Below are 19,277 nucleotides of genomic sequence, written 5' to 3'. Positions count from 1 at the left end.
ACACATGTATGCAAACCAAAACACCTGTGTATGAGGATGCTGTACACATGTATGCAAACCAAAACACTCATTTTGAAAAAAAGAGAAAGAAAAACTTGGTATCACTGTGAGAATGAACTAGGATCTAGACTTCTCAGAGCTTTTTATATAGAAGCAGATAGCATTTTTATCTTTTTACTTCAGTTAAATATTGATTATGACTTTTGTTTGTTTGGTTTCTGACAGAGTCGGAGCAAGCGGAAGGAAATGAGGGGCTGGGGGAGACTGAGAGCTTACCGGGAGGCCAGGAGAGCGATAGCGATGTAAACCAGGGAGAGACCGCAGGGAGAGCGGAGGAGCAGATTCACAATCCGTAAATGCAAATTTAGCCTAACTTACCAAATTATTTTCTATATGTACCTTATAGGAGTAATTCTATACTTTGGGCTGTCACAAACTGATGTTTCTATAGAACCTAACAAATTAGCCACCCCTTCTCCCACCCATTCCAAAGTAAATTCTGCAGGAACAGCACTTAAATATGAGATTCTGAGATCCTCTGCTGCTTCTCAGATGATTCTTAGATAAAAGAACTCTTGAGTGTTTTTTTTTTTAATAGAATAAGATGTAAACTAAAGCAATAGAGGGGGAGTGTGGGGGAACTCCTTTTGGTATAATTTGATAAATATAAGCTTTAGGGGAAAAATCTGTCTCAAACTCTAGATAACTTAAGGAAACTATAAAATAGAGCAGATTTTAAATGTTTGGACCAGAGGGAGCGTACAAATAAGGTAGTGATGGTGATACCTGAAATACATTATTACATATGCCAAGCAGTCCTGCAGTTAGCAGTTTATCCTTATGTATATTTGGGTCTAGGAGGTGGGTAATATCACCCCGATGTATAAATGATGAAACCTTCTTATGACCAAAGTGTTGTAGTCATTTATGGTAGACAGTTTGAAGCCTAGGCAGTGGGGTTCATCACATATGCATTGAAATATTCCATACTGCCAGATAGTTGTTGGTTGACTTGCCAGCTTCTGCTCTGTGCTGATTTCTACCCAGCAGTCCTCTACTTCAGCTTGTTTACATTTCTCTCTTACAAAATGGCCTCAGTGTGAGTAAATGGAGCAATCAAGCATGTATAGCTCAATACTGTAAATCACTTCCCATACTGTTAGAGTTGACAAGTGTTCATACTTTGCCCAGTGGTAACTAGTCTGTAATTTCCCCTTCACTTTATCACTCTGGAGCCATAGAGGAGTTACTGTAGTGAGCATCTCCTCCCAAAGTTTGCCTCAGTAAGTTGCCCTACATGTTTGGGAAGCTCTTACAACACTGTGTGGAGTTGGTCATGCACTAGAGTTTTGCATGGCTTAGCTTTCCTGTTAGATAATGCATAAGGCAGCATGGCTGACAACTGTTAAATTTTAATATCCTTATTAGTTGTTTCTATATAAGTAGCATTTTTTAAGAAAGCATTTTTTCAGCAGTTTTAAATTTGCTTTTACTAGTCCCTCTCTTAACATTCCTAGAATGCTTTTTTCTTAATCAAAATTTGTTACTAAATTACTCACACAGAAAATTCGAAGACTGACTGAAAATAGCAGCATTATGCTCTATAAATTATGCTCACTTGACACTTCTATAGTAAAGTTAAAGCAACAGTAAGGCCAGGCATGGTGGCACACAACTGTAATCCCAGCATTTGGAAGATTGAAACAGTAAGATCATAGCGTTGCAGTTAGTCAGGGCTGCATAAGAAGACATTGCTGAGTAGGAGTGGGCAAAGATGCAGAGAGAGATTAAGATTGGTACTAGTTTTAGCATCTTCTAATTGAAATGTTTATGTCTTCACTTAGCAGAACCGCATGCATTAGTAGACAGGAGGCATGACAGAAACTTAGAGTCTGTAGTGAGAGTGCTGATAGGAGGGTAGGGCATAAGAGATCTTCTGGGCTCTTTAGTCTCGACAGAAAGAACTGTGTTGTTGGCCCTTTTCCCCAGCTCAAGACATTGCCATTTATAGGAGCCATTTGATATTTATGCCAAGTCATAATAAATTGAGATAAGTAAGACACAGGGAGTGTTTTCCTGAAGTAGGTTCACTTTCCCAGCTGCCCCTGAACTGTAAAAGAGTCGGATGAGGAAGCTGCCAACAAGAACAGGTTTCTAGAATAAGAAGTGGATTTCTATAAGCTAACATGCCTCTTACTTTTGTATAATTTCTTCATTTTCTGTTGACTTTACTCTTATCTTTAGATACAACATGTTACTAATTTTTGAACTAGATTGTATTTTTTTTTGAGGAGGAAAAGATTCTTTACACAAGAGGGTAATAGGTTATAAATTACTGAGTTATGTTCAATTCTGTTTTTGATAGATTACAGTCTTAAAAGCACTTTCTTCCTCACCTACTCCCCTAGTGACTGAGAGATAAATGTGACTTAGAGTGGAGATTGTTCGGCTTTTGCCTGTCCTGATAATGGGGATGTAATCATTTTGTAACATTAAGACTTTACATTCCCTTAAGCCACCTTCCCTGTATGAAATGCCTTTGCACTAAGTTAACCCTGAAGGGAATAGAGCCTCCTTTTCTTAATGATTTATGTGAATGAAGGGCTTTGTCTTAAGTTTCTAGAATGAAAACCTGAGCAATAGAAAAAAGCTAAAAGTACCCCCCAATGACAACCCACCAATAGTATTCTTAGACCCAGTGAAGCAACCTAAATATAATGTTTTTCCCACCAGCTGGGCTGCAAGCAACAACAAAACATTCTGGATTCCCTGTGAGGATGGATAATGCTGTGCCCATTGTACCCCAGGCGCCTGCTGCTCAGCCACTACAGATACAGTCAGGAGTACTTACTCAGGTAAAAGCCAGAACAACATGCTCAATATTGCTGAAGCACTATTGAGAATCAGATATTTTATCCTGAAAAAAAAAATATTTGCTTTGAGTATAAAATCTTTCTTGTACATGATTCAGAGGTCTTAAAATGAAACATCTATAACAGAACAGATTACTTATTCCTGTCTTTTGTGGCTCTTCTATTACCTCCTTAGACTTGCAGAGGTGACGTTTTATACCTTGAGAAATGGTTAAGGTAGCACACATGCATTTTTTTTTTTTTTTTTTTTGCTGTAAAATTAGGGTTTCATCCTTCCCTTTGGTGTCCTTTTATGTTTAGTTTTAGAATTTTCTAAGAGTTAAGGCTAGGTCACATCTGGCTACTTCTTCAAATATAATCCTTCATTTTATGAGTTTAGTAGAAAAACTTTAAAATGTTGTTTTGCCAGATGATTGAGAAACTAAGGTCACAGACAAAATCATGAAGTTTTTGTATGGTATGCAATGTTATACTTTGAATTCTATATGTTAGTGTTTGTGGCCTGTGATATACAAGAAATTCTGAAATCCCAAACTTATTGTGTGAGGAGGAGGAAGATTTCTTCATAAATGAAATGCCTATGTTTTATAGATTGGATACTCTGAATCTGGTCCAACAAAGAGTCCTATACTTTTTCTGCCTGATACCATTGACTTTTGACATAATGGGCCAAAGCCATTCACAGCTGAAAGGGAAAAGTTGTGTTTGGTGTGTGTTTTAGGTGCCATGAAATTAGTTCATGGTCAGTAATAACTTGGGGGGAGTGAGAACCCTTCTGAATCCAGATAAGCTGCCTCGGTGCTTATTTCACTCACCTGCCTGATCTACATTTCAGGGAAGCTGTACACCACTAATGGTAGCAACTCTCCACCCTCAAGTAGCCACCATCACACCGCAGTACGCGGTGCCCTTTACCCTGAGCTGCGCTGCCGGCCGGCCGGCGCTGGTTGAACAGACTGCTGCTGTACTGGTAATTCCCTCGCTTGATTGTGTTACTAACGGAGTTTCTTTGGTTTCTTTCTTTTTAATTTTTTTTCCTGTTTGTTTTTGTTCTGTTCTGGTTTTCTCATTTAAACAAACAAACAAACTAGCCTAGTCTTTGCAGAGGGCATGGAAGCATGTGCCATCTTGTGGCTGTGTTCTTGCTACATCTTTAATGTCTCATTACTTCCTCCCCGACATTTGCTGAAGCACTGTTTGACTCTGAGGATCAGCCTAGTGTGGTTAAAGCTCTCTGTGTAGCCTCAGGAGAGCTTTAATACTCTCACCTTTCTGCCTTTCTGATCCTTGGCCCTTGAGATTGAAGAACATGGCCTTCCATTTGGCCCTGCCACAGGTATCCAGATGCCAAACTTTGAACTCCCTACTGCTAGCTGCCCCCCTTTTGTTATCTTAATCTTCTAAAATTTCTGTATATATAGAAATGTTTTAAATGGTCTTAAGGTATTGCTTTCTCATTAACACTAACTTCTGTCTGTGACTGACTGAAGATAGTAGTTTTGGCATTCATGATCGGTGGTACCTTTTATCTTCCATTTAAAGATATTCCCTTTAAAATACACTTAGATTATATTGTTGGTCAAAATTAAAAGATGAACTTATTTATAGGAATGTTTTTTAGAAAATATTTTACAAATAAATTCTAATACAAAGAAGGAAATATGGCTGACAAACTTGCCAATACAGTATCTTTGTTATTGGAAGTCCTGAGGGAGAAGGCAGTGTTGATCGCTGCAATTGTAGGTGAGTCCAGCTCAGATCTGGACTAACAAATATGGCTTGCTTTGAAGTGTGTTTGGTTTTGGTTTATTTGGGCAAATTAGAATTGTTTATTTTAAATCCAGCATTTCATTATTTGAAATGTACAATTAGGTAAGCCTCTCCAAGCCAAATGATATTATTGAATTCCTTGTATTTCTTACTTTCACAGTGGATTTAAATTTCTTTTGTTAACTCTCAAGTATTCATGAATGAAAACACAGAAACATACGTGGATGGAACTTGTTTGGTTTTCAGTTTAAAAGTCTTTGTCACCTGTGGATTGTTTCTCATGCACAGAACCCAAGTGCTAGGGAGTCAGATATAATTCCAACGTGCTTGGTCCACATTTTAACTTGCACACCTGTAGTTTTGAGATTGGAAATGTCAGTTGACCCTTCACCTTTGCTGCTCTCTTTAAGTTTGCTCTAGCCATTTGTTAAGCTTTGCATATTTTTGTTTTTTCTCTGTCAAAACAGTTCGTCGCTTGGAACGCCAGATTTCTGCCTCACATTGGAATGTTATTTCTTGCTTTGTATTAAACTACATGCTTTGTCTCGTGCAGGTGTTGGCTTTGGAAAGACGCATGGTGTGACTTAACATCTTCTCTTGTTTTCTGTTCTGTTCTGTTTCGTTTTAAATTCTACGTATGGTAGCAGACGTGTTTGCAGTTTCTCTGCTCAGAGGGCTTCTTGTTTGGAACCAGTATTTATAACAGGTGGATCTGTTACTTGCAGAAATATTTTTAAAACTGTTTGGATAGCCTTTCAATTTGAAATTCATGAAATAGAACCATATGTACCCTAGTAGATAATTGAACTACTGAACTCAGGTTTAAAAAAGAAACTTCCAAATCTGTTATATATTTTTTTCAGAAAATTTTGGCAACTTTTAAGATTAATGAGGTGCTTTAAAAATTATTTTAAAAAGTATTTGCTCATTGACTTAATTTTTAATTCTATCATATGACTATAAATAATGTTGTTAGCTCTTTTGCCGGCAGAAGCTTATTTACCAAGGGATTTGGTATTTGGTCATCCATGTCTGCTGCGTTTTCTACCCTTCTGATAAAGGGAGCAATTTTGCCCTATATTTTAAGGGTTGAATTGATCTGGTGTCTTATCTGATTGGCCTTCAAGTTTTGAAATTTCTATTTTTCAATCTCAAGAGAGTCCCCTTAACTCTTTCTAAAGGATGTATTTTAGAGGCTTTTATTCACCAGGGTATACCTGAGCCTTCAGCTTCCTTTTCTCGACACACAGAGACTCATATTGCAGGGACCCTTGTTTGTTAGTGCCCTGCTGGTCAGGTTATGGGGACAGCCAAAGGAGGGCAATTGGCTTCTTCTCTTCCCACAACTCTTGCAGCCATGAGTAAGCCCTCTGTACTGTCTTTCTTTTTTTCTTTTATCTCTGCAAGTTAACAGTCTACAAACTTTTTTTTAAGATACAAATTTTTCTTTCATCTGAAAAACAAAATCAAAAGCTAAGAATGAGTCAAGTCTGGACTTTTGTATGTGTGTTTCCTTTCAGCAAGCCTGGCCTGGAGGAACACAGCAAATTCTCCTACCTTCAACTTGGCAGCAGTTGCCTGGCGTGGCTCTACATAACTCTGTCCAGCCTACAGCAGTGATTCCAGAGGCCATGGGGAGTAGCCAGCAGCTAGCAGACTGGAGGCAAGCACTCTCTCTTTCTCTGGGAAATGTGTATGGGTAGGAGCCTGTGGAGTGGGGATACTTGATGTGAAGAGACTGGAAAGAAAAATTAGGGAAAATTTTATATTTGAAATTCTTTGAGAAAAGGACTCATTAGTCTAGAAAAGGACTCGTAAGGAAATTTGGAATATATGAAAGTGAGGTTCTGTGGTCAGGAATCATTTACTTCTCTTTTAAACAAAGCCTTAAATGACTATAGAGAGAACATAGTGAAATCTTAAAGCCTTAAAATCCCAGTGACTGGTCATAAAAGTAAAACACAGCTGTGCTCAATCTCTTCCTCTCTAATACCCATTCGCCCCTGGACTCGGAGGTTTGGAGAGTCACTCTTCTGTTTCTTTATGTTGGTACAGGAATGCCCACTCTCATGGCAACCAGTACAGCACTATCATGCAGCAGCCTTCTTTGCTAACTAACCATGTGACGTTGGCCACTGCTCAGCCTCTGAATGTTGGTGTTGCCCATGTTGTCAGACAACAACAATCTAGTTCCCTCCCTTCAAAGAAGAATAAGCAGTCTGTTCCAGTCTCATCCAAGTAAGTCCGTGTTAGCTTATGGTTAAGACTTTGAGAGTTAGATTATCCAGTATTCAGGGTGTTACAGTGTAGGTGTTTTGGGTATGAAGCAAGTGCTTGCCAAATTGCACTTAAACTGACCCCTTCATCTGTGCAGGTGTGTCCTCAGTATGCTCATGCTTCCTCTCTGCTGTCACTTTATATTGTTTTCATTTTTTGCTACTTTTCTTGTTTGTACGTGTGATGGGGTATGTGATCGTGAGTGCAACGCACATGCCTTGGCTGGTGTCTGTAGGTCAGAGGACAAAGTACAGGAGTCAGTTCTCTCCTACCATATCAGTTCCTGCGTTGAACTCAGGTCATCAGGCTTGGTGCAAGCAACTTAACCTGGAGACAAAGATTCATAAAAATGTAAATTCTTTTAGATTTTGCTGTTCTTATCTTTGGAAACACTAGCCAGAATCATTAATTTTTCATTAATTAATTAATTAATTGTTAGTTGTAATGATTAGGTAAAAAAAAAAAAAAGAACCAGAAAGCAATTAGAAAGTCAAAGGAAAAGATGCATAGTTGGGTGGATGGGAGCAAGGACCAAATAGTCTGAACTTGTGAACTTTCTCTACAGATCCTCTCTGGAAGTTCTGCCTCCCCAAGTTTATTCTCTGGTTGGCAGCAGTCCTCTGCGTACCACATCTTCTTACAATTCTCTCGTCCCTGTCCAAGATCAACACCAGCCAATCATCATTCCAGATACCCCCAGCCCTCCTGTGAGCGTCATCACTATCCGTAGTGATACCGATGAAGAAGAGGACAACAAATATAAGCCCAATAGGTAAAGCTAGCCAGATGGTTGCCAGCCATTGTCTTGTCTTTGACTGTTAATGTTAGTATACCTTTGGTCAGTTTTGACTGAAAAAACAAAAAGAACAAGCAGAAAAATAATTTGTAAGCATGTCAGTCCAACTCAGAAGTGCTCGCAACTGAGCCCTGTCAAGTTTTCTGTAATGTTATTCATCAAATAAATCAGTCTTTCAGATACATTAGAGAGCAATTTGAAATGGCTATCCTGAAAACAGCCATAACAGGAATGTATAAAGAACAGTTCATCATAATCAATAGACAGATAAATTATTTGAAACTCATATATATCTTAATCTGGGAAGGCTTTGTTGGGAAGGGTAGGACCCTTACCTTATATGATCTGAAAGGTGAGGAATTTAAAATCAGCTTATTTCCTTCTATCCTAGCATTTTTGCAAGCATATTAGTTATTTTTATGTTGTTGTATTGAACACTGTGACAGAAAGCAACTTAGGGGTGAAATGGTACGTTCTGGTTTAGAGTTTCAGAGAGGATAGCTCTGGTCATTCCATCATGGAGGGGAAGACATGGCTGCAGGAGCATGAGTCTGGACTGACAGGAAGCTGGCTGATCATCCTTGATCCACAGAGAGGAAGCAGAGCGAAGCAGGGAGTAAGGCCAGGCTATAAAATCCCCTGCTCCAGTGGGTATGCTTTCTCTAGCAAAGCAGTACCTCCTAAAGGTTCCACAACCTTCCCACACATTGCCACCAGCTGGGAACCAAGTGAGCTTATGGGGACACCTCATTTAAGCCACATCATCAAGTGGGCAGCTTACTGAGAGGGAACCGGTGAGTTTAGGAACTATGTGCCATACCTTTCTCTTAGTGTGAATGGCTAATGCCTTGATTGGTCTGTGTTATATTCTTCAATGAGCTTTTGGTGTTAGGTGTAACCTTTTACCTACAATTCACATGTGAAATTAAATTAAGAAGTGTTACAGAATTATAACTGAGAGTTAAAGCTTTATTATTTCTGGTGTGGTGCCACATGTCTTTAATCCCAGCACTTAGGAGACAGAGGCAGGCAGATCTCTATGAGTTCAAAGCCAGCCTGGTCTACATTGCAATTTTTAGGCCAGCCAAAGGGCTACTACTCAGTGAGACCCTGCCTTAAAAATCTATGAATAAACAAGTAAGTAAATGGAATAAAAATTTTGCATTTCTGCTCAGGTTCCTCTGGAGGCTGGAGGAGGCCATGGGCTTAAGGCTGCCTGACTTCAGTGCTGGAAACTGACCTCTAGACCACTGGGAGAGCAGCATGCACTCTTAATGAGCCATAGCCCCAGCCTATTGAGTGAAATTTGAATAAACTTAGAAAAGCAAAATTAGAAAGCATTTTGGGCCTTTAGTTCAAAAGTACAATATGAAAGATGATAAACTTGCAAGTCAGGTTTTGAAAGTGACCATTGAACTGCTTTGGGGAAGAGAAAGCAGAGTAATGGCAAAGATTATGCACGAGATAGAGCCAGTATGATTTCTTTGACTGAAGCCAATCCTATTAAAAAATAAGGAAGCAGAAAATGGCAAAGTGAGAGTCACAAAGGAATCTTTTTTAAAAACATAGTGAAGCTGGCCATGGTATTACAGTTCACGCCTGTTATTCCAATATTTGGGAAGCAGAGGCAGGAGGATTTTGAGTTTCTGGCTATACTCTGCTACATAACAAGACTCTGTCTCAAAGAAACAAAAACAAAACCTATAGTGAAAAGTCAGATTAAAGATAACGTCAGGAACATTTTAGTCTAAGGAAATGATAAAGGAGAAAAAGCAGTGCTTGAAGAATATTATTAAAAGAATATAAACAAGAATAGCTAAGAGGCAGCATGGATTAGTTTGTGGTCTGAATGCTGTCTTTACCATTTATTCTTTGTGTAACCTTTATGAATCCCTGGACTATGTTTTAATTTCCATATCTACAAAATGGGGTTAATAGTGCCAATTGTTCAGGGTCAGGAAGATTCGCTGGTTTGTATAGTATGTGAAAATACAGAATAAATGCTTCTTAGCCATTTGCTACTGTGGTTACTGCTGTCATTGTTACGAGAGAACCACAGACCGTGTAGGACACATTGCCAAAACGGGCAGTTATAATTGTCTGCATTTTCTTCTCCTCAGCTCGAGCCTGAAGGCAAGGTCTAATGTCATCAGTTACGTTACTGTCAATGATTCTCCAGATTCTGACTCTTCCCTGAGCAGCCCATATTCCACTGACACCCTGAGTGCTCTCCGGGGCAACAGTGGGTCACTTCTGGAAGGACCTGGCAGAACTGCCACAGATGGCACTGGCACCCGTACCATCATTGTGCCTCCACTGAAAACTCAACTTGGCGACTGCACTGTAGCAACCCAGACCTCAGGTAAAAAGGGTCTTAGCTGTTAGAATTGAATTTTCCTTGGATGTTTATATGTTTAATATTTAGTTAAACTATGCCAGTGGTTAATACTAAACATAGATATTCTTAAACAGTGCTTAATTCAGAAATCAGTTCTTCATAATAGCAGAGTTTGTTTGCATCAATTTATCTTCCTACATTTATTTGCTTGGATTAATATGAAAATAAGGTTGTATTTGGTACCAGTATAGTATCTTAGGTATATTCATCTCTGGTGGGAAAAGTTGATAAGACATACCCTAAGTAGTAGGAAGAACCGAGTAAGCAGTTTGGCCTGCTACACGTGATTTGAATTTGATGATCTAGAATAGGTTTAATTTATAATAATTTCATAATATTGATGACCATGAGCTGGAGATGGCTTAGTGGTTAAGGGTGTTTGCTGTTCTACCAGAATCCTGAATTTGATTCCCAGTCCCACATCAAGGAGCATACAACTACCTATTTAGCTCCAGCTATAGGGGAAATCACCACCTTCTGGACTCTGGGCACCCTCCAACATAGACACACATACACATGCATAAAAAGAAAATAAATCTCTTAAAAATGACTTTAACACGGCCTTTAGACTTTCAGTCATAGCAGTGATACTTGGTTAGTTTCATTTTTACCTAATTACTTCCATCGATTTTTGCTGTTAGGTACTGTGTTAGTTGTGCAGTAACAAATCCTGATTTCATAACAGAAGCTTACTTTTATTCATATGACTTCCCACTGCAAGTGTCCCTGATTGCTAGACTTGCATGGAATTAAGGACCAGAACCTTGGAATTCTTAGCATCCTATCAGAAGTTTGCAGGAGACAAACCTGTCTTAACTCTAGATGCAGAGAGGCCGAGGAAAGGTAGTCTTGTTAGGCAGCAACTTCCTATGGGCAACTTCACTACAAAGTTGTTTTCGCTTCGGCACAGTGACGGCCTTAATCTATTGCGGTTTCAGCCAGCATTGCAGCTCCATAGCCTGCTTCTCTAGCAGTGGCCTGGCTGCTCAGACCCAACCTTCTGGGAAGTTTGTTCCCGCCGGCACTGGCTCTGTTGCTGCAGCTAAAGGTAGCTTTAACTAAAAATCTATCCTTCTACTTATAAATAAGACTCAAAATTCAAAGGCTGTGGTGAAAACCTGTGAGCTCAGAGGCTTAGTAGCCTTGTTGGCATCCCCGATAGCCTCGTGCTTCCACTCCACCAAACCAGAAAAACCTGTGCCACTCCAAGCTCCACCCTGCTACTTCCTGTGTGTCTCTCTCTCCTGGATGCCCTCTGATGTTCTATTATTGCTTTCTGTCAGCTAGTTGCTAACTCTGCCTCCTGACCCAAGGTTAATTTTATTTAATCAACACAATGCAAACTTGAGGTTCAAAGTGTGATCAAATATCCCACAACAGAATGGGAGGGATGGCTTTTGGTGTTACAATAGCCATCTGTGTCCTACATATAAATAGTATTTATGGGTTATGCTACTTTCTGCTTATAGGCCTTAAAAGGTTCTGATTTAAGAACTTGTGTTACGTCAGTATGCTTCTCCTCCATAGGGGTAGTCAGCTGCCTTGGAGACAAGGTAGAACATACTGATACCAGGTTTCTGAATATAATTATTGGGAATATAAATATTATACATGAATAATATTAATCCCTAATAATATAATCCACAGTCCAGTTTTCCTACCAGGAACACAGGAAAAAGCCAACTTTTATATAATATCATTCTTTAATCTCTTAGAATGTGAAGACAGTACATACCCCAAAGGATAGAATTTTGCTTTCATCTTAGACACTTTGAACCTTCAAATATTCTAAGAATTACAAATATCTTTCTGAGTTCCCCATTGTCATTTTTATTTAATCCCATTCCTACATAAAAGTATAGGTTTATTGAGGATACCGTGTGCGTCCTCTATGTAATAGGAGACTAGATAATTTTACTTAAGTGACCATTTCCACTTTAAGTCTTTGTGGAAAGACAGAGAAGGGATGGAAAATACAGTTTCTGTTATTGTGGCACAAATGTAATTGAGGAAATAAGAATACTTAACTCTTACAAACTACAAATGTGGACCTACATGATGCCCTAAGGTTAGGGCAATGATGCTAACCCTTGATCTATTTTTAGGTCTCCTTAGCAGTAAGACCAAGCCAGTGGCCTCAGTGAGTGGGCAATCATCTGGATGCTGTATCACCCCCACAGGGTACCGAGCTCAGCGAGGGGGGACCAGTGCAGTGCAGCCACTCAACCTTAGCCAGGTAAGCGCTAGGGGCTGCTACCTTCTGTTTGAGTTCTCTCCTGTTGTTACTCTCTGGAGAACCTTGCTTCTGGCTGGACTGCTGAATAAAGCCAAATGAAGCTCCTTTTGTGTTGACCACCTGGTGTTCTGTGCCTGCGTCGTACCTGCATGTGCTATGTCTCTCTGATCTGTGAGTGCGTTGGCAATGCACTGCACCACCATACATGCTTTGGACCAAATTCTCTTCTGTTGTCTCCAGGCCCTATATACCTGGAGCCTTATACTGTTTTACCTGAGTCAAGACAGCACTTAAATCAGCTGGGTCTAACCCTGCCTGTTCCTAGAGTTTGGAACATCTCCTGCCCTGCCATGTGATCTTCTGACGGGATAGTAAGGGGTACTTTATTCCACTTCTGTTCCCCTTTTTCTCAACTAAAACTTTGGTGTTCATATGGTATCAGAATGAAGTTTAGCTATGTGTGGGAGAGAGTGGAGAACACATGGAGGTGCAAGTGGAAATGGAGTTAGTGTGTGCACTCAAGGTTCCACACTTTAAGAGGCCTGTGGAGACCTTAGAGGAGAGCAAAAGAAAACAGCAAGGAAGGTTAAAGAAAAACCACGGATTCCAGGATAGGGTGTGTTAAGTTACTAACATGCAGGCATGGACACCCCTGTGAACTCGATTCTCCACTTCCTCTCATACTGTCATACTTGTGAGCAAACCATTGCTTTCTTGAACAGTTAGGATCTGTTCTTCCAAAAGGCAGAGGCATAGTTGGCTATCTTCTTACAGCATCGACTGCCAGTTTGTTCCAAGGCAGTCCTGAAACAGTACACATCAGAACCTCAAGGCCTTTGGTGCCGTGAACCAGACTGACCTCAAGATTCCTCATTCCCTTCTTCCTCCTTCCAGAACCAGCAGTCATCGTCAGCTCCAACCTCGCAGGAAAGAAGCAGCAACCCTGCTCCCCGCAGACAGCAGGCATTTGTGGCCCCACTCTCCCAAGCCCCCTACGCCTTCCAGCATGGCAGCCCACTGCACTCGACGGGGCACCCACACTTGGCCCCAGCCCCTGCTCACCTGCCAAGCCAGCCTCACCTGTACACGTATGCTGCTCCTACTTCTGCCGCTGCACTTGGTTCCACGAGTTCCATTGCTCATCTTTTCTCCCCGCAGGGCTCCTCAAGGCATGCTGCAGCTTATACCACCCACCCTAGCACTCTGGTGCACCAGGTTCCGGTCAGTGTTGGGCCTAGCCTCCTCACTTCTGCCAGCGTGGCCCCTGCTCAGTACCAACACCAGTTTGCCACTCAGTCCTACATTGGGTCTTCCCGAGGCTCAACAATTTACACTGGATACCCACTGAGTCCTACCAAGATCAGTCAGTATTCTTATTTGTAGTTGATGAGCACCAGGGAGGCTTCACGGCTGCCTGCTCCTGGCCCTGAGTTCTTAAATGGGCTCTGGTGAACACCTCCATTGTCTTCTCATGGACGTTCCTAGCCCGCAGCCTGTTCTGCAGGGGTCCACTGAAAGCAGGCTTTGCTCTGGGGAACCGCACTCGGTGTTGACTGCATTGTTGTAGTCTCCCAAGTCTGCCCGATTTTTTAATTCTTTATTCTTGTGACAGCATTTTTGGACCTTGGAAGAGCTGAGAAGCCCATCTTCTGCAGTCACCAAGGAAGAAAGATCATTCTGATGTTATCCTCTGACATACATTTGTCTCTTTAACTTTATTTCTATAAATGCTTTTAAAAACAAGTGAAGTGTTTCTTAACTTTGTTTTATTAAGATTGCTGGTCAGAGGAAAAATGCTAATAGAAAGATTTGAAATGTAACAGATAAGAAAAAGTCATTACTTTTTGTTTGTTTAAAAACCAAGACTTCTTGCCTTTTATTTTACAAGCAGCTTTTTCAAGGCTGTACTTTCCTGTCAGACACTTTTACTCAAAAGTTGGTCTTTGCTAATGGCACATTGAAGCTTAAAGTGATTTAGGTTTTTTTTTCCATGTTGTATTTCATTATTGGACAATTATTACTACTGTTGGCAAAAGTGGCTAAGTATTGAAATGTTTGCAGTTGCTTCTGTGTTCGTTGCAGTGTGATGTTAAAAAGGCAGCCCAGCACTTGCTGGACCTCAGTGTCCACCGAGGATTCTTTTTCAACAAAGCACCATGAATTCTTTCTTGGATTATTTTTTTTTAAGTTCTCTCTATGGTTCAACTCAAATTCTTCAATTCTACTAGAAAAGCCAGTGAAATGATGTGTATGGTGGGTTTTTTGTTTTGTTTTGCATATAAAGTGAAGAATCTCTCTCTAGGAAGAGATACTGGCACTGGTGAGCTTTGCCCAAGATTTCTATGAATTTTCAATAACGCACCTCTGTGTTTTTCTCATCTCTCCCTTCTGTTTCATGTGACTTATCTGAGGGGAAAGCTAAAGAACTAAACCAGATAAGTTGTGTATAGCTTTTATACTTTCAAGTAGCTTCCTTTGTATGCCAACAGCAAATTGAATGCTCTCTTATTAAGACTTATATAATAAGTGCATGTAGGAACTGCAAAAAATATTTTAAAAGTTTATTACTGAATTTAAAAATATTTTAGAAGTTTTGTAATGGTGGTGTTTTAATATTTTGCATAATTAAATATGTACATATTGATTAGAAAAATATAACAATTTTTCCTCTAACCCAAAATGTTATTTGTAATCGACTGTGTAGTGATTACACTTGAATTGTGTATTTAGTGTGTATCTGATCCTCCAGTGTTACCCCGGAGATGGATTATGTCTCCATTGTATTTAAACCAAAATGAACTGATACTTGTTGGAATGTATGTGAACTAATTGCAATTATATTAGAGCATATTACTGTAGTGCTGGGTGAGCAGGGGCATTGCCTGCAAGGAGAGGAGACCCTTGGGATTGTTTTGCACAGGTGTGTCTGGTGAGGAGTTGTTCAGTGTGTGTCTTTTCCTCCCCCCCTCCTCTCTTCCCTTATTGTAGTGCCTTATATGATAATGTAGTGGTTAATAGAGTTTACAGTGAGCTTGCCTTAGGATGGACCAGCAAGCCCCAGAGGACCCCAAGCCGTTCACTGGGATTAACAGAACAGGTTTAGTAGCTGTGTTGTGTAAATGCATTGTTCTCAGTCTCTCTGCCAACAGAGAAAAATCAAAACAGCAGCCTTCCTTCTTTACTGCCACTGCTGTCCCGTTTCATTTTGGATCCTTAGCTCAGTTCTCATGGAAGCATTCCCCTATGTGGCTCTCTCTCTCTGTGCCTTGCTACCTGGCTTCTGTAAGAGTTCAGGGAGCAGGTGAGATAGTGAAGCCAGTACTAAATATGCATATTTGAAAGTATGTGCAATCACTTAGGATGGGATTTCCTTTTCTCTTTTCCCATGCAGTAGTCCTTCCTGTGCATAGGTGACATTACTAGTAAACTATTTGCTTGTTTGTTTTTTTTTAAAGCATGTAACAGAAGTGTTTATACCAAAGAGCCTGTTGTATTGCTTAACATGTCCCCGTATTATGAGGAGGCTTTTGTAGAAACTACTGGTGACAAGAAGCTCACTGAAAGGCTTCTGAATCAGTGAAGAATATTCTGTCCATTCTTGGGGCCCGTCAAGCTGTGAAATTGTCCTAGTGTTCAACTCCTCCATGGATTAGGGTCAAGCTGAAGGTACTGGAGGTGAGAACATCCTTGCCATGAAGGATTGGCAAGGAGAAGGTTAGCCCTGAGTTACAGATGTGTTCCACCTGAATCGAAGATTACACTTGAGTGAGAAGTGTAGGATTGGTTCTGTATAGAGATGGTGTCCGGAAGGTGCAGGATGGAGATGGGAGATCATGGAGCCTGGTCAGCAAGCTCTGAACCAGGTGAAACACCGAGGAGCTGTCAGCGAATTTGGAGTTTCTTCATCATGGGGAGTAGGGGTTTCCAGGATGGGGCAGGTCGTCAGGACAGCCTGCCAGGAACATGGTGTATTTTCTGTCTGCTCTTTAGTTATATTAAGCTGCTGTACATTCCGCAGTCTGTTGTTGAGACAACCACGCGTTCGTGTAGTTTGTCACTAGTGTCAAACAGTGTAAGTCAGTGTGTGTGTGATTTTTGTGCCTCCTTTCCCCCAAGCATTCTGGTTTTCTTGTTTAAATACAGTTCTAGTTTCTAATCGGGACATTTTTGTACTTTATCTTTCCTCTCTACAAGGGACAAAATTTATTGGTTTTGTAGGAATGAGATGCAGGGGAAAAAACCAACCCAACCCCAGCATGCCCCCTCATCCAATAAGCAGTTACTGAAGATGGGTGTCTTCAATCCATGGGGAAAGAGAATGCCTGAGTGCTCACATCATCGCCTTTAACATCTGCCTAGCAGTGTGATTGACAGGCTCTGAGGTTGTCAGTCTGCAAAGATGACCCACCACTCTGCTGAGTGTGTGTCCTGGACGTGGTTTTACATCCACTCTGGACCGGGGTGTAAACATTGACTGCCTGCCCTGCTGTCATGGAAGGAAGCCCCATGAATATAGTGAGCCACTGGCCTGGGTCAGCATCGCCTGACCTTGGACTAACTTAAGGCTTAAACCCTCTTTTAGAACTTGCATTTCTAGCGTCTCCCTTTCCAGAGGAGAGGAAATGGGGAGGGTTCATAGAGCCACCCAGGCTTGCCAGGACGCAGAATCACCTCAGAGTTCCCAGTCACTGTCAGGTTCCGCTGAAATGCCAACCCCAGGAATAAGCACCCCATTTCAAACAGTTCTGGCCATCGAAAGTCTGCCTTTGTGGTTGCTCATCCACCATCCTCCACTAGAGGGGCTTAGCTTGACTGCCCTTCGCCAGGCAAGCACAGAAATGTGTGCTTTATTCTGCATTATTTATTATGCAGAGATCTACTAGTTGAGATGGTTTGTTTTAGGATAGGAACTGAAGTTGCCTCTCAGTGACAGGAATGGCCGAGCCTGCTTTGTGTTTTGACTTTTTTTAAACTGATGGATGGTGCAGCATGTCTCCATGTCTCCATGGTGTTTGTTGCTAAACTTTATATAACATGTGGTTTCAATTGAGCTTGAAAAATAATCTCATTATATGTAGCAGTACATTATATGTACATTATATGTCATGTTAGTATTTCTGCTTTGAATAATTGCAATGGAATTCCTACTTTATTAAATGTATTTGATATGCTAGTTATATATATGTGTGTGATTTAAACTTGTTTTTCCCCCCCTTTCCTGGTTGTGTGTTTCCTTTTACAAGCTTCTAGAAACAGGTAGTTCTGAGAATTACTGAGCTTTGTTTGTAATGCAGGTGTACTTAGGGAGTATGTAAAATAATCATTTTAACAAAAAGAAATAGCTATTTAAAATTTAATACTAACTATGGGAAAAGGGTCCATTGTGTAAAACATAGTTTATCATTGGATTCAATGTCTGTCTTTGGTTTTACAAAGTAGCTTGTATTTTCAGTATTTTCTACATAATATGGTAAAAAGTAGAGCAATTGCAATGCATCAATAAAATGGGTAAATTTTCTGACTGGCTGTTTTTACTTCCTAGTTAGGGCGTGAAGGGGTTTGATCAATGGCATGTCTGGAATGACTAAACATTCTGTTTGAACATGAGTAGAACACTCTTACATTAGGAGATCTTTGTACAGGACTCTGTAATGGAAATGAATACAGTTTTGTGAGAAATACTTCCGAAGAGTAAAGTGTCTCCAGAGCCCTGGACTCCTGACTCTGGCCCTGAAAAGGTGGATGGCTTTTGAGATGAGCTACCTAACTTCTTTCCCAGTGTGTGTCACCAAACATTTAAAGCAGGAGAGTGAAAGCAAGAGCTACAGAAAGATGTTTTTGTTTCCCTCCTGTGGCCTGGTTGGAGCTTGGCCCCTCCGTAAGAACAACCTGGGCCTTGAGAGGTGACTCAGTGGTAAAGCACTTGCTGCTCTTAGGGAGGGGTGGGTTCCATTCCCAGCACCCACATCAGGTGTCTCAAGATTAGTGTTAACTCTAGCTGCAGGGGGTTCTGGCCTCTGTGGGCACATGCATGCACACCCATATAGAAATATAAAAATATAAAATTTAAAAACAAGGCAAACCTCTGATCTGAAACAAAATTTCTCTTGATTCCAAAGTTTTTTCATGCAAAGAAACAGGAATCTGTCTAGATTAATCACTACAGGTCCCTGAGTAAATTATGTATGTTCCTGCCTAACGTTACGCTGGCCCGTTAATTTACTTTGGGCAGATTTGCAGTTTTAGCTGGGTAGACTTGAGAAACCCTGGGGCTGGTGAGCCGGCTTAGCAGTTGAGGGTGGACTGCTCTTGTAGGGTTCAGTTCTCAGCGCCCCTGTCAGGCCCCTCACAACCTCCTGTAACTCAGCTCTACAAGATCTGATGCCCTCCCCTGGTCCCCACAGGCGCCTGCCTCACATGTACATACCTATATACAGCTACCCAAAAATATACATAACATTAAAAATAATAATAAAATGAGAATACTTAGAAATACCCTACTGAACCCTAACCAAGAGAGGCGACTAAAAAGCCTGTTCTCTCCCAGTGATAGGAAAGTTGGAATGTATTTGTTTTGACTTAGCTACATTGTATTTTTTCAGGTTAAGCCCCCTATATCCACGAATGTAAATTACCTTGTCCCTGCTGTGCCCTCCCGTTTTGGCAAGGGAATTCCTGGAAAATCTTGTTGAATAGCTCTCAGGTCCTAATTTAAGTCCGCTAGTTAAACAAAACAACAACAAAAGAACCTCGGGTTTTATTGTTGATTTTTATCTTCCGCATTTCTTTCCTTGGGCTAAGTCAGAGATGCAGTAGTCTATAGAGAGTCCTGTATTTAAAGAAAAGCCTACAAATTCAACCCACTTGGCTTGCTTGTGTAGTTTTTGTTTTGTTTTTTTTGTGTTTTTTTTTTTTTTTTTTTTTTTT

At 40.6% G+C, this 19,277-nt stretch overlaps 1 protein-coding gene across 4 annotated transcripts in view; it reads left to right on the top strand.

The window, feature by feature from the left end:
* Nucleotides 1–17,868, top strand: part of Hipk1 (homeodomain interacting protein kinase 1) — an 84,675-nt gene extending 66,807 nt beyond the window's left edge. For 3 of the 4 annotated variants that reach the window (XM_013349889.2, XM_005357143.2, XM_013349890.2), the window contains 8 exons: nucleotides 2,734–2,855; nucleotides 3,709–3,843; nucleotides 6,164–6,306; nucleotides 6,699–6,881; nucleotides 7,486–7,692; nucleotides 9,837–10,078; nucleotides 12,220–12,350; nucleotides 13,245–17,868. In XM_013349889.2, coding sequence (XP_013205343.1) covers nucleotides 2,734–2,855; nucleotides 3,709–3,843; nucleotides 6,164–6,306; nucleotides 6,699–6,881; nucleotides 7,486–7,692; nucleotides 9,837–10,078; nucleotides 12,220–12,350; nucleotides 13,245–13,733 — 1,652 coding nt within the window. In that variant the 3' untranslated portion in view covers nucleotides 13,734–17,868. The remainder of the gene's footprint in view (nucleotides 1–2,733; nucleotides 2,856–3,708; nucleotides 3,844–6,163; nucleotides 6,307–6,698; nucleotides 6,882–7,485; nucleotides 7,693–9,836; nucleotides 10,079–12,219; nucleotides 12,351–13,244) is intronic. The other variant, XM_026784017.1, reaches the window with a different exon arrangement.
* The last annotated feature ends 1,409 nt before the right edge of the window (nucleotides 17,869–19,277 follow it).

Source organism: Microtus ochrogaster, chromosome 21, assembly GCF_000317375.1.
Source record: "Microtus ochrogaster isolate Prairie Vole_2 chromosome 21, MicOch1.0, whole genome shotgun sequence".
In the NCBI taxonomy this organism is placed as follows: domain Eukaryota; kingdom Metazoa; phylum Chordata; class Mammalia; order Rodentia; family Cricetidae; genus Microtus; species Microtus ochrogaster.
The sequence above is the reverse complement of the archived record's forward strand: the minus strand, read 5'-3'. Positions and strand labels throughout refer to the sequence as shown.